This window comes from Haliaeetus albicilla, chromosome 23, assembly GCF_947461875.1.
Source record: "Haliaeetus albicilla chromosome 23, bHalAlb1.1, whole genome shotgun sequence".
Taxonomy (NCBI): domain Eukaryota; kingdom Metazoa; phylum Chordata; class Aves; order Accipitriformes; family Accipitridae; genus Haliaeetus; species Haliaeetus albicilla.
In genome coordinates, this window is record NC_091505.1 from 6,661,599 (window position 1) to 6,676,690 (window position 15,092).

A 15,092-nucleotide genomic window follows, 5' to 3' on the forward strand; every position below is an offset into this window, starting at 1 on the left:
AGCCATGGTAGACACATCTTCGTTCTTTCAATGTAATGGTAGCTCATTGTATAGCATTTTCTCTCAGGACTTCTGAGACTTCTGCTTTTGCCAAAAGTAGGGTGATTAAATTGCCTCATTAAAACAAGGTCCTATGATTATAAAGTCCCCCAGCTCTCTCAAGGAAACCCCTCTGCCCTCTCTCTGACAGACCATCCCATCAGATCTTGCCATTTTCACCCTATTTGGTGGAACTTTATCACTTAGTTTGTTACCCATCAGTATTTCATGTACTATACAGATAGTTTACTCCAAGCCCAACAAACTTGGGGGGGACACAGTCTAACCAAGAGCGTCCCAGAGCAAAGGCACGTTCTGGATGTTGTTAAGCACACCCATAAGCACATTAGAGAAGCAGAAGACAGTGGGCAGAAAGCAAGAGGACCATGCAGCACAAAGAGGCAGCGCACACCATCCCAAGTTAAGTAGCCTGGCTCTTCTCCACGGCACCTCTCTCGTCCTTCCTACATGCTCCAGGCTTGCTTTTTTGTTTGTTTTATGCCCGTAGGAAGCACGGGCTCTCCAAGGCAAAACCTGCTCCTCTTCGTTCTGCAAAAGACCCCACACCCCTCACGCCCCCCTCTGCCTTAAGTCACGGTGAAGGAGCCAAGAGCCTCACGCATGTCTGCAAATGGTAAAAGTAGGACATATTTTGTCACCGTTACGTGGGAACACCCCGTACTGTGGATGCGAATGTTGGAAATCGGCTACCACCCGACCAGCCCCGCCGCCCTCGGCAGCCCCGCACCCGAGAGACGCAACGGTGGCTGCGCAGGGCCGGCCGCACTCACAGCACGCAGAGGCAGTAGACTCCCGGGATGCTCTCGCTGTCCCGCAGTAGGTAGCTGCCATCGGTGCCCGCCGCCAGCAACAGCTTCTCCCCGGCCTCCCGGCTGATGCCCCCGTGGTAGATGGGCAGCGCGTCCATGCCGGGGCCGTCTGCCGTGGCGGGCAGCTCTCCCTGCGCGCGGCGCTGCCTCCGACGGCTCCTCAGCTGCGCACTCCTCTCACCATCTCTGTCTCGGTGGCAGATGTAAACAGGATGTGTTCACACCTCTGAAGCCTCCACACACGGTGAGACGGCGCTGAGGGAAGAGTGAGGAACGAGCACAGCTTTTTTTGCCCCCCCCCCCCTATTTTTTTTTTTTTTTCCTTTGCCCCTTTTTGTTTTCCTTTTTCGTGGGCTGTAACATCCTCGTGGCATCACAGCTCACAAAGAGAGCTGTCATTTCCCAGCCTACACTCGCCCATGCGGCTCCCCGCTCGGCAGGGACGTGACATGATGAAGTGCCCGACGGCCGCGGGGCCAATGGCCGCCCTGGGTCGGGGAGGCCAGGACCGTGGCACCGCTGTGAGCGGCGCTTGTCTCCTCCGGTGTTAACCCGCGGGGGGGGACAAAGAAGGGTGAAAGGCCTTTCAAGGCCCAAAGGCCCTCTACAAAGCAGGGGTTATTTTTTTAACCTCTTATTTTTAAAATCCCCAGGGGTGAGAAACTAGAGGACGGAAGCTGGCCTCACCCCACCTCAGGCCACAGGCACCAACCATGGTGGCTGGCCCAGTGCCCACAGATGCCAGCCCCCGGCTGATTTACCTCATGAGTGGTTATTTTCATAGGCTTTGGTGGTGTTTAATGACTGTTCGTGTCAGGGGTGCTCATTATTTCTGCTTGGAGGCAGGCAACGGCCTCGGCACAGGCGAGGAGGCCCCTCACATCCTTCCTGGCACCATCGGTGCTGCTGCCGTCTTTGCGTGGCGCGCGACCGGGCAGCCAAAATCCAGAGACATGTCTGAAAAAGCCATTTCTCTCACCTGCTGTGGTCACAGACATTTCCTCGGTACGCTTGTCGCTTGAAAGCTCCCATACGCACGTGCCTGCAAACGGGTCTGTTTGCAAACAAGCCGAAAACGTGCTTTTATATCCCTATAGATATTTCCACCCATGGCAAAAACGAGCACGTTTCCTGGTGCTGAGTGGCACCACACGGCAGTGACAAGGTGGCACTGCCCCTGCAAACATGGCCACTGGACCAGCCCCTTTGGGCCTGATATTATTAAAAAAAAAAAAAAAAAAATTGTGTGTATATATATATATATATATATGTGCTGAGCTGTGTCCTCACACCTGGGTGTATGAGTAATAACTCACTAAAATATAACGATAAGTATGGGTTGTGCTTATGATTGATTCGTTTTAAATTGAGTTTGCTAGCAGGACAGGGCAGAATGAAATCATCTCACCCAGGTGTTCACAGAATGCTGTGTCCTGGTTGAAGTTAAGGATGGGTGAAAAAATAGCTCTTTAGATACACACACCTCAGGAACAAAAATTAAATTAAAAACCACCAAAAATAAGGGCTGCTCTTTTTAAGTTTCAATCAATCAAAATGTTTTCTCTTGATCATTTCACAGTGCATGTCTTTCAGTTCTGACCTTTAATATAGTTCTTCCTCAAAAATACTTTTTTCAAACTAGCTTTAGCTTTTCCTTTTGAGGGACGGGTGTTTCTGACCAGTGAGCCACAGGATAGCTCGTGCATGGGGCACTGCACCGAAGTCACCGACGGCAAAGCTGCAGCTTTCAGAGGCACCGTGAGCCTCTTGCCTGTAGGGAGACCCCAGCGAGTGTCTGCCTCCTTGCCTGGCACCCGAGGGTTTGAGAAAGCTGCAGAAAACCTCAGCTGAAGAGGGACCGAAAACTTCCACGACCATGTTTATGGCTTTTCTATGTTGTTACGCAGGTGTTCATTACACCATTTATGCGAACCCGGGGACTCGGCTATCCTGCTTGGTTTTTTAAACCAGTTGTTAAAGTATTTGCACAAAAAGGTAAAGCTGCTGCCTACTGCAAATGTGATTAATGTGGATGGCGACAAGGTGTAAGCAAAGCACTGTTCTCTCGTAAAGCTGATGCCTACTTCTTCTCCTTTTCCAAACTGCCTGCAGTCTTGAGGGTTTCACCTAACTTTCCCACTTCTTAACCTATTCTCAATATTAATAGATGATTTCAGAAAAAGTATACATGTAATTAGCTGGGGAGGAAAAACAACCAGAATAATCCAATTCTGCAGATCTCATTGCCCCACTCATTAGATTTCAACTAAAGCATAGGTAGAAAATCATAAAACTTTTGACTATGAGATGCTCTCTTAATAAGGGAGTCACCACATTACGAGGCCAGCCTGCATACTCCCAACACTTTGCTGAAGAAGTATGTATTATTGTAAAAGAGTTGTCAACACCCAATTTTGCTTTTGTGGGTAAGGAACCCATAAAACTCCAGCTACTGAAGCCCAAAGCCTGGGCTTCCATACGAGTCCTTTTATGGCCACATTGACTAGGGCATACACAGCTTTTAAGAAGTAATGGAAATGTTGGATTTTGCAACACAGGACACTAAGCAAGCATTGAGGCACCAAGCAGGATAAACCAATCCAGAGGACATAGGTGCTTCCTAGGCTGAAAAGAGAGAAACCACGGCAGTGCTAGCACAGCTCTGCACCACACCACTGAGGCTGCAGAAATCTTCCCTTCTCCCAAACAAGCCATCTTCACTGCAGCTTTGTACTGTTGGCACCCAGTCAGAGACTCACACCGACTGCTCCATTTTCACCCATTTAATCTTACACATCTAAAGTGTCATTTGCCATCCTATTTTGTACTGCTGCCTATGCGCAGTGGGGCTGAGAAGGCAAACTACAAAATGGAGCAGCAGGCTCAGGAGAGTAGGAGAAACAACAGAGAACCAAGCCTCAAAGGGGTGCTCCTCCTGTTTGGACTTAGTCCCCATTGCCTTCCCCTGAAAATGGTGATTTCTTTAAGAACCTGGAGCCTTGCCCTGTAGAATGCTGGACGTTTCTCTTGTTTTGTTTGGAGAGTATTCAGCATATTCTGGACACCACAGTTTTGTGCCTTCCCTAAATCAGTCCAGCTAGCAGTCCCTGCAGTATACTATAAAAAATTATCTAAAAAATACATGAAGGAAAGGAAGCACTTAAAAGTGCTCTGAAATATTTGGTCATGAAAAACAGGCTTAGAAAGATAGGCCTGCATAGACCTCTTGGGTCATCAAGTCTACTTCCCTGCTATCTTAGCCAAACACATCATATAATCCCTTTCAGAAACTCATTATACTCCGTCTTAAAAGTAGCTTGGGGTTTTTTGTTGTTGTTGTTTCCACTGTTCTCATTGGAAAGCAATTGCAGAACATCGCTGTTCTGTTGTTTGGAAACCTGCTTCCAATTTCCATCCTAAATTTATTCATGACCAATTTATACTCATTTGTTCTTGTGCCAATGTTGTCCTTTAGTTTAAATAGATGTTTTCTCTTTCTGGAGCTTATGCCCATGCGGTATTTATAGCGGCCTCCCTCAGCCTTCATTTTGCCAAACTCCTCTCCCGCTTAAGGCTCTCCCTTCCCATGGTCACTCTAATAATCTTTTTCGGTAGCTTCCCGAAAGTGAAATGAATAATTTGCGAGTAGCATGCACTGTCCTGGCTGATTTCTAACATGTGCCTCATACACCATTACCCACGTTTCATTACCCTGGTGAAAATACCTTGCTTTGTATGTTCTGCCTTTCCGCTCCTTATTCTTTTCTTACCTATGAGCATGCAGGTATAGTAGAGACCTGGTTAACAAGACCCAGATGCATGAACTTGTGCTCAAATCCTTCTGAATTTCATCCAATTTATCCTATCCTGGTCCTCAAGGTCAGTCAGTTCTTCCTAAATGAGAGTTTTATTCGTCTCTGCAGTGACAGTACCTCCCTCCCTTATGCCACTGGTAAATTCCATTAGCGCACACTTATTTTTTATGGGATCATCATTAATAAAAAATGTTAAATAATATCAGGCCCAAGACTGATGCTTGGGAAGCTCTACTACCTTCCCTCAGTACTGATCTTCTCCTACTACTACTCACTTTCTTATTCACTTTTCAATTTCTGTACTAATCTCCCATTTTACTAATAATTTCCCACATGGCACTGTACCAAATGCTGTACTTAAGTTTAGATAACTAGCTCTAAGCACTTCCTTTGTCTAGAAAAATCAATTATTATGATATTTCAGGCACCAGAACTTGTAGAAGTACCTGAGAAGTGGAGATAGGGGAGACAAAATGAAATTACCTTCAGTTTTTTGAACACCTGCAAAGATTTGGGCTGATTTTCATTTTCAGATGAGCTGCTTCATTCATCCCTAGCGATGACATTTTCATACGTTGTTGAATTTTATAACAATTCTGAATATTACAACACTAATGCAAGAGCATCATTAAAATTCTCGAATATTGTTATTTGACTGAAAATAAGAATGACCTTCAGGACCTTTATGAAATTAATGCTACTGCAGAACTGTTATAGGAAGCCCTTGTATAAGGGGCTATAAAGCAAGATAAAAAGTAAAATACCTGTATTGGTAGTTTTGCTGATATAGCAGTATTATCGTAAATGTCATCCCTGTACGAGTACTGAAAAAGCAGCTTCAAAATCAGCAGCTATGGCAAAGTTTTTGAAAAATATTTAACTGGCAAAATGCCACATTAAAACACAGCTAACTTTAAATATGATTTTCATTATTTCGTGTTACTTTCATTTTTAGTGTAATCTAACAAAATATTCAGAACAACTGTATCAAATAGTAACTGCAGGCAGAGACTTGCTATTCACACAAGAAATTAATGCTGAGATTCAGTAAAACGTTGGTTATTCTACAAAGTACCTGCAGAGTCACCATTATCATGTTTTCTTTTCGAGCTGAAGTGAAAGAGGTTGGAAAAAGCAGGCTACAATTAGCAAATGTGTAATTAGCTGTAAGGTGCTGAGCATCAATACAGAAGGAGAATCCAAAGAAATTTTTTCTTAAAGTTCACAGATTAGCATATATTTCTACAGCCTCTGTGTTACTCATGATATTCTATGTATGTTGCTTGGGAAAAAAAAGGAAACAAAATGGAAGATGGATATAATAAGCAAAGTTTGGATGCAGGTGCGGATTCCAGCTTTATACTCCAGGATACATACATCGTTCAGATGATATTGGCTTTGAGAATGGCCAACCTCTAACACTGGGCTGTCACAGAACTGCTTAAATGTTTGGGTAGTTGTGAGGGCCGTTGCAGATCCAGGCTTTTGCCCTCTTCAAATGAAACATATAGCCCAGGGAAAATCTCCTTACCTCAGAATATTAAGTCCTCAAGTGGCACCTTAGCTACTGTGAGGATTTCTGTACGGTGCTCAGAACTTGAAAAAAATAAACTTTCTCATCACCTGGAAATTGGGTGTTTGGTGCCATGGGTCAGAGTTGATTCTGGGGGAGGACTGAGAATAAGAAAGGTTGTGGACCTTTATGAATGAAACTCTTTATACTCATCAACATTTGTCTTCTGGGCACAGGTAAATACACACATACCATAAATGACGACATTTCGCTGAACTTTAACAAGATTATTTCCTCTGTGTGGTCTCACTGCTTACCTGTGCAGTTGTTTTGAATGCTTTGTGAGTGAGATAACACTAAAATTGAAAGCTACACAATATGGTGAAATTCATATTAAAAGTTATCTCTGTTTTAATGCGGTTTCTTTTACTGGTTAATATTTTGTACTTCTTTCTCCAGAAGCATTGCAACAGCTGGCTATTTTGCAGGTGCATGTGCATTACCAAGCAGAGATGCCATTTGCGATAATGTCAGCATAAGCAGAACTACTCGTAGAAGCTTGCAACTTTTTATTTTCTGCTAGGACTCTTTCAACAACCCTTTCCCGTAAAATCCAGCAATGCATGGGTAGTCATAAGCATTAGGCACCCAGCTGCTTTGGGGACAAGGACCTCCACATCTTTATGATTTAACTGAATCAACTTCAAAGTCGATAGGGCTAAATCATATAACGACACTCTCAGGGTGAAGTAAATGTCCATGCTGGAGCTCTTCCTGGATACGTTCCTGTGCAAGTGAGTCTGGAGTTGAATGTAAGCTTTAGAAACTAGATTTCCACACAACACACACACACAGTAGTTAAAATTGATTTGCTGACATCCCATCCGAGTTCCTAACGGATATTTATCTGAATTACAACAGCACCATGTAATTAGGCACAAATAAGGGCTTTTGTTCTGGAGGGGAGGAAAGTTTATCAATTCTGAACCATATGCAACTGCGTGTCTAATCTCTGCCTGCAATTATTTCAAATGCACATCCAGATGATAGCATTTATATTCATTTTGAGATTCATTGAGTTTGAGGCCAGAAGGGATCATTATACCATCTGGCCTGACCTCCTGGATATCACAGGCCATTACGTTTCCCCAATTACCTCTATATTGAGCCCTGTAACATGTGTTTGACTAAAGCATAACTATTTTTGACTAAAGCTTATCTCCCAGAAAGGCATCTAGTCTTGATTCAAAGCCATCAAGAGGAGAGAATCCACTACTTTGTGGGTACTTTGTTCCAATGGCTAATCACACTCACTATTAAAAATGTAGGTCATGTTTCCAATTTGAATTTGTCTGGCTCCAGATTCCATCCGCTGGATCTCGTTATACTTTTCAGAGTTTAGTTAAAAAGCCCTTTGGTACCCATTATTTTTTCCCTGTGCAAGTGTTTATTCTCTGGAGTCAAGTCACCTCTCAAACATTTTGGTTTGTTTTTTTCTAATAGGCTTCACTGAACACAGAAAACTCACAGGGTAAGGTGTTTTCTCCGGTCCTTCCCGTCTGTGTATTTTTATTTTACCTGATATCTATTTCAGCAGTGCCCAGCCCCTTCTCATGGTGCCAGTGATGCACACAAGGAGCACGGGGGTCTCCTCTGCCGTGGAAGAGCATGCTGAACTGCTTTCCTGTTACGAACCTCTGGTCTGTAATGAACTCTCTCCTTCCCGGTACACAACTGTAGGGTGAGGCAAACTACACCGTGCTGAAGTTTCATAAATACAGAATTCAGTGTGTACCATTTGATCCCAATGGGACCAGTTTATTGAATAATCCAGGTTTCTTTTATGACTGCACTCACCTCATCACCCTATACTATCAATTTGTGGTGATGCACAAACTGCTTCACCTGAAACCAAACATTGCTCATGGCAAAGTAAAAATGAGCTGTGTGCACATTCCTGTTTCCAGCTTGAGTTTCTAATATTTTGAGATTCCAATCATAAGCCTACCTATAACAGCAAAAGGAGAAAATATACAGATAGATTTTATTTATTTATTTATTTATAGGTTTTCAGTGGTTTATTAACCAGGTTTAAACTAAATGTTAGAGCAAATAGTTCAGTACAGCCCTGCATGTATTCTCTCGCTGCAATAAGGAGGGATTTCATAAATCATTCAAAATCTATTGTGGTGATGTTACATTGGTCTCAGTACAGAGAAATATACACACACACACACTTCCACTCTGACTATTTTGTATAGAGAGCACACCAGCAGCGGACTTCACTGCATGCTCTTTTCACAAGCCAGGCTGTCACTAAAACAGACGTGATCTCAATAAGGAAAAAAGAACATATTCTGGTTATACTAATTGTTCTTTGAAAGTTTTGCCTTAGTATTTTTGGGCACAGATTGCTTTTCCAGCCAACATCACAGACTTCAGCAACAAGAAAAAATTATATTTCTGTCCTAAAAATAAACAGAACTGAAGGGGGGTGTGTGCGCGTGTACATGCATGCGCGTGCACACGCACGTGGTGCTTATGAATTTTAAAATACCTGTGTGTATGAAATTAATCTTTTTTTTCTGACAGATCCTGAAAAACACCCTCATTAAGTTTTATCTTTTCCCACTGATGAAAGACTGCAATAGAGTTACTTTCCTTCAGCCCAGGAAAGAAAACTTGCATTGGACTCAATGCCAGGCTGTACCATCAGATCATAAGCTATGCTGCTAGTAAGATGATTAGTAGTTTTAACCCCGTTCTGACTGAAATCAACAGCAGAGCTGTCCTGCTTGTAGCGAGACTGAGAGTAGGTGAAACTTCTCTCAGCAGACAACAGGAAGCCTGTGTTTTTGGAGAGCAGTAATCTTTAGGCAAGGACTACCCAGCATTCAACTTCTGATTATACCCTTCCCGTGCTGCACGGCACGGAGCACAGATTTGCAGAATCCTGCAGACCTGGCATCTCCAAGCAGCACAGTGAAAGTCTGTGGGTGGACTAAACCCACGTCCTTTTCATTCCACTATTGATTGCAGACTAAATCAAATACAGTGAGAGAAAAGAGCAAATGAAGTTGAGCTGGCCAAGACAACAACATTTACATGCCAAGAGAGGCTCTTACTCCTCACATCGCTGTCATGGCTCTTGAGCATTCAAGGCCATTCCCTAAGGCAGATGTGGGTTTTTCAAAGGTTAGAAGCTAAGCAGATGAAGTCTGGGTGATGCAGAGGATCTACGTAACTCCAGGTCGCTGCTTTCAGTCTATACCAGATGGGTACCCTCTGAGAGCCAGCACTCTCACGCAAGTGCCTGTAGAGGACCATTTCCCATTTGGCTGACACGCTTTGGCAGCCCCGTTGGTTGGGAAGGCATGTCCCAAGTATGGCTGAACCCCCATGTCAAGGTCAAGGTGGGCCAGAAGGACAAGATGAGGAAGACTGCATGTGGTGGCTTGCTACTCTATTTTAACATAAATAAAAATGCCTCAGGCACCAAGACACAAAGTCTGTAAGGCTTAAAGGAAAGCCTTTGCCTTTGCCTCCCTTGATGGGTCTCTTGGGTCGTGGGTTACACCCAAGTTGCGGTGGCAATGGCCAGTGGGGAGCAAGAAAAAGCTTAAGGCCCCAAAGATGCCATCCTCCCTAGTGTCAAAGGGGAAGTTTTACCTGGCGATGAAACTTGCTGCTTTACTTGGCATAACGTACCCATGAAAGGTTGCTAGCAGGTCTACATGAGGTGAGTCTCAAGTCCCAGCCAGCGTAAAGAGCCCCGCATGAGGCTGCTGCCCCTGTGCGACTGGCTCATAAAAACCAACTATAAAGTACTTCACACTTGAGTCTTGTTTTATTTTGTATGTAGTCATCGTGGCTCCCATGGGAATGGTGTCGAAGCACCATGATGGCGTTTGGGGACAGCATCCTCATCGTGACCTCCTTGCCTGGGTGAGATCAGGCTCCCCCTCCCTGGGACCTCATATCTGCAGGTACCAACAGTCCTCCTTCTGAGGGAACTGCCCTCTAATATATAACTGAAAACCCTCACTTCTAGTGCTGCAAGGAAAATGCATATGAAAAAATGAGAGACTAGATCGGTTAGATACATTTTTTGCCCAGCGCTTATCACAAATCCCCTTACAGCAAAAATGTTAGCTGTATCTATCTGAACAATCTGCACTCAGGCTTTCCAACCTGTAGTTCAAAAAATGTAAACATTGGGCCATTAAGATTTAATTGCTTTTTATATTCTCCATGGAAGCTTTTACTATGAACTATTCATAAGCACGCTCAGGGCTGTCCAAAAAACACATTAGGGCTTTGCTTACAGCGGAATGTCCTCAGGAACATTTTCAGCACCAAGTTGCAGCGCCCTGCCCTCCGGAGTCCGCTGGGCAGGAGCAACGCGGTGGCAACGGGACAGTCAGGGACCACACCGGTGTCTGGTGAGGAAACAGTGCCAGCCCTTTGCCACTTGGACTGTAGCAGACACATTATTCATTTGCTGCTAAATGTAGGTGCTTGACTTCAATTTCCTGCTCTTGTTTGACAGCTAAACCTGGCAGAAATCTCCTGCCTGAATTTTTTCCCTACCTCAGAGAGCTCTTCATCAAATATGAGGGGGTTTTTTCTCCCGTCAAGACATTGTAGTGCAAATTTTAAAGCAAAATACAATTCTGATTTTATTTTCTTTTAATTAGTTTTTACCTAAATATTTCATAAAATACTTGCCTTCTTGTGTTCTTGAAACTCCTTTTTTTACTGTTCTTTCTGCAATATTTTCACCCATCAGTTCTAATAGACAGTAGAATAATCTTGGCAGATTTTAGGGCATCATAATTTTTTTTTCATAACTTTTCCAAAATATCCTCAGTTTTTACAAAAACTTCAGAGACATAAACCTAACTTCTTTACTTTATGATAGCATGTATTTACTTTAACTGAAATGCAACTGAGAAATTACTAAGTGAAAAAAGGAAAAGCAAATAAAAGTACAAGAAATGAAATCATTCTAGATAGCATGTTTCATTTAACAGAAAAAGTTTAACAGTCACCAAAAAAGAAACAAAACCCAACAAAACGTGTGCTTTTCCCTTGACTGAGCCGTGTCCAGATTACAAACTAGTGGAAATGTTCCTCTTAACTTCCAGGCATTTGAGGTCAGATAATTTCATGGAATATCACATTTTTAGCCCACTACTTTTGTACCAGTCGTGCCCCCTTGAACGAGTCATGTCTTTCTTTTGTAAGAGTGTATAAATGCCCCCCATTTGACTAAGGTCAAAGTAGTAACAATATAATCATAGGCATGAAACCCCTTCCGATTCACTGTCTGTAACACACTCATCAGTCTTAACCTTCAAGAAGAAATGACCGATGCTTAAAGAAAGTCCCCATGTCCCTAATTAGTCACAAGAAGGTGAAAGTAACTTTTATGGAGATAAGATTATGTGCTTTCTTTACATGTGTTTAAATGTCATTCTTCGCTTTCAATGGCAAAGGTATGTAGGGACAAAGTATTTAATAGTACCACCATAAAAAAAAAAAGTATCATAATCCATTTGTTCTACACAGTTGGTACTCTATTAATGCAGTATATTCACTGCTGCCTTGATCGGGGGAAATCCAATAACATGAAACTAGATCACTAATTTTTGACCTCCTACTTCTCAGTTGCCTTCAAGGGGTAAAGAGCTGTTTTACTGAAGCCTTTTTAAATTACATTCACTGAAAATTATACAGTAAAACTCATTCAGAAGATCATTTCTTTATAGAGCAAATGTGAAAATACCTAAGCCTAGAGCAGCATTGGGAACAACGTAATGAGCCTTTAGTACTGCAATCCAGATCACCTGCTAGTAGATATCACCACTTCTCCAGAAAATAGCACCCACTAGCATACAATGTGCATCCACCTTTTTACGGCCCAGAGGTAAGATTTGTTTCCTTCCCTTCAGCTCATTTTCCCTGTTAGTACAAACTCTGCTTTTCCTCTGTCTCTCTTCCCCTCGCTGAACATTACCTCCCACACCTTCACTGCACTGTCCTCAGCTTCAAAGAAACAGAAACCTCCAGACAGCTCTAAGAAATAAAGTCAGTCCTCCAGTAATAGCTCCTGCTCTAGCTGAGATGGTGGCATTACTGTATTTTCTCACTGTATTTAGCTTCCCTGGCACTTCCCCCGCAACAGGCAACGTGTCCCCTTCCACTGTGATATACTGCGGTCGGGCTGAGCAGGCACAGATGCAGGAGAGGGTGAGCAGAGCTGAGGCACCGTTGTTTTCTCTAGTCCTACCTATTTATCAAAGTACTTTTATGGTCCCTGTCCAAGCTCTGTCTAAGCACTACAGGCAATTAAAGGCTGGCTCTACAGGAGAAGGATTTAATTTTGCAAGAGAACAAGTAGAACGTCAATACCTCTCGTGGATTAAAACAACCAACCAAGCCAATGCTGGGCACATGTCCCTCACCTTCCCGAGTAGGTTTTGTCTGGTTAGACAAAACAAAGATCAAAATTGCATCCATGGATGAAGTTTGCTGTATCACCACGAACTACAGAAGGAACGCACTTTGGGTAAAACAGTTCTGAGAAATATGTGTTTGTGAAATAGTTTAAGATCCCTCCACGTAAGATGCAACACATAGTCTTGTATACACATTTCTAAACAACTTGTATCTCATATACAGATCTCACACAGCACTCATTTCCAGCATGCATTTGCATATGTAAGCCTATGGTATTTTCAGCTTGCAACAGGTACTCCGGAGTCACAAGCTCAGCCTGATTTTACAGCCTGATCTGTAATGATCACCCAGCAAACCATGTCATTTTATAGGAAGACCAAGAAATTATTTTCTCTATCAAACAACTTTATAATCTTGCTTAAACCATTCTTTTGGTTCATTTCTTCATCTTCCCCTCAAATAGTCTTTTGGTCCTTTTTTTTTTTGTGCGGGTCTTTTATAAAGATGAAATTAAACACAATGCTGTGGCTCAAATACGTAAGACTCATTTGCTCTGGCTGCTGAGAGATGTTAATCTACAACATCCTCTTGATTGCCTGGGCAGGATATGTGAGAAGAAAGGACCTGAGGTTCCAGATCAAGTACCAAAAATTGAACAGTGGTCCAATTATTATCCAAAAATTGGAAAGGTCAACAGCCCCACCCTAAACGTGGTTTTTTTTTTTCTTGAAGCAGTGGTTCAGGACATAATTTGCTGACTATCATAACCATAATGTTATTCAAATTGAGTTCCTTCTGAATGTAATTTACTGCCAAAGTTTATTGAGCTTATTTTAACACCATAGTGGGAGATTAAAAATTAAATTATCATTTTAACTATTTTTATAAAGGTTACATTAGTACATTTCATTTCTTTATTGCTTTACTGAATGTCAAGGTGCAGAGCACTCAGTGAAGCCTGACAGTGACTAAGAGATATAAAGGTCATGTCATGTACATTTGCTTCAAAAGTTCAACCTTTGTTTTACCTAGAAAATTATTCACAAATTACTGCCTACAACAAAAATTAATAAAAGAAGAGGTCGTCCCCACCCAGAGTACCAGAGACACTACAGGAAATTCCGACATGGAGAAACCCGCCAGTTTTCAGGGCCGTCTTCCCATTTTAATTTCAGTGGTGTTTTAAATTCACATGCAAAGCTCACCTCTGCCTACATGGAGCGATACGATCACGCAGCAAGGCACTTCGCTGCCGCTGGCTGAGCCTGTTCAAGTTGCAGCTGGAGTGTGAGGAGTTTGTTGGCGCTCCCTTTGATCTCCAGAGCCCTGGAATCCTTCTGAGGGCCAGAGCAATAATAAATATTAATATGCAAATTAACTATTAACAATAATAAAATACATGACGGATGATAACATAATAGCTGAAAACAGTAATAAATCCACACTGAAGAACACGTCTGCCCTAGTCTTGCCCTGAGCACCCACACACGTCTTTTCTTTGTCATAAGTGTATCTTAAGATAATAATTTAAAAACAAATTTAAAATACGCATCGTCTGTTGAAAATATTTTTCGTCCACTTCAAAAGAGCAAATTTGTCATAGCAGGGTTTCAATTGAATTAAGAAATGAAGTATTTGGTTAACAGGGCACTTGACTTTTATTACAGATTAGTATATCACTGTTATTGCAGGTTTAATCTTCTCGAGGTTTTTTTCAGCAGCAGGTCTGAAGTCATTAGTACTTGGGGATGTTTTAAAATTCAGGATGTGAGTAGAAGCAGGGGAGGGAGCTCATTTCTGACAGGACAGGGAAAGAAGTGTTATGGGGCAAATCCACAACAAGCCTGGGTTCCCCCACACCAGTGGCAGCACTGGGGCTGCTGGGTTTCACTCGTGCGGCTCTGCTATGAGCTCTGCTATGATGCTCACCGTTGCATCAAGACGCACCGCAGGGTCTGTCGTGGGGCTTCAGCCGAAGGAAGAGGTCATCTGTGACGGCTGTAGAAACAAGCCTTCTGCCGAGAGAAAGATCATAGTCAACGTGGGCAGGGAAACACCATCCTCCTCCTTTTCTCCACTGTTTCTGCCCTCCCTCCCCATCGAGTCCTGTGCCTTTGAGCCCCCTCCCCTTCCACGGGTGACTGCGGCATCAGGGCTGTCCTGCAGCTCTGACCCCTTTGGCACCCACCCGCACAAGGCACAAGGGTGGTTGCGTGCAGGCAGCCCTCCTGCGAACCCCGAGAGCAGAAGGACCGTCGCTGCCAGCCAGCTGCCCTCTGCGTGGGGCACCGAGAGTCCCGGGGCAACACCACGCGCCTGCAGCACCTTGAGCAACCAGAGCAATAACCTGCAAATGGAGTCCAGCAACGTGCCATCTAGGCAAAGAGAGATTCCCAGACCCTGTCTTTAAAAAACAAAAAGGCTTTAGTGATA

The 15,092-nt window shown here is 43.3% G+C and overlaps 1 protein-coding gene across 4 annotated transcripts in view; it reads right to left on the reverse strand.

Annotated features, from left to right (window-relative positions):
* The window catches only part of SH2D1A (SH2 domain containing 1A), a 30,156-nt gene extending 15,314 nt beyond the window's left edge, over positions 1-14,842 (reverse strand). For 2 of the 4 annotated variants that reach the window (XM_069810691.1, XM_069810688.1), the window contains exons 1-3: positions 14,589-14,842; positions 13,865-13,996; positions 831-1,124 (exon numbers count right to left, since the gene is read on the reverse strand). In XM_069810691.1, the coding sequence (XP_069666792.1) occupies positions 831-967 (137 nt within the window). In that variant the 5' untranslated portion in view covers positions 968-1,124; positions 13,865-13,996; positions 14,589-14,842. Of the gene's footprint in view, positions 1-830; positions 1,125-13,864; positions 14,187-14,588 lie in introns of those variants that run through there. The other 2 variants (XM_069810689.1, XM_069810690.1) reach the window with 2 other exon arrangements.
* Positions 14,843-15,092: the final 250 nt, after the last annotated feature.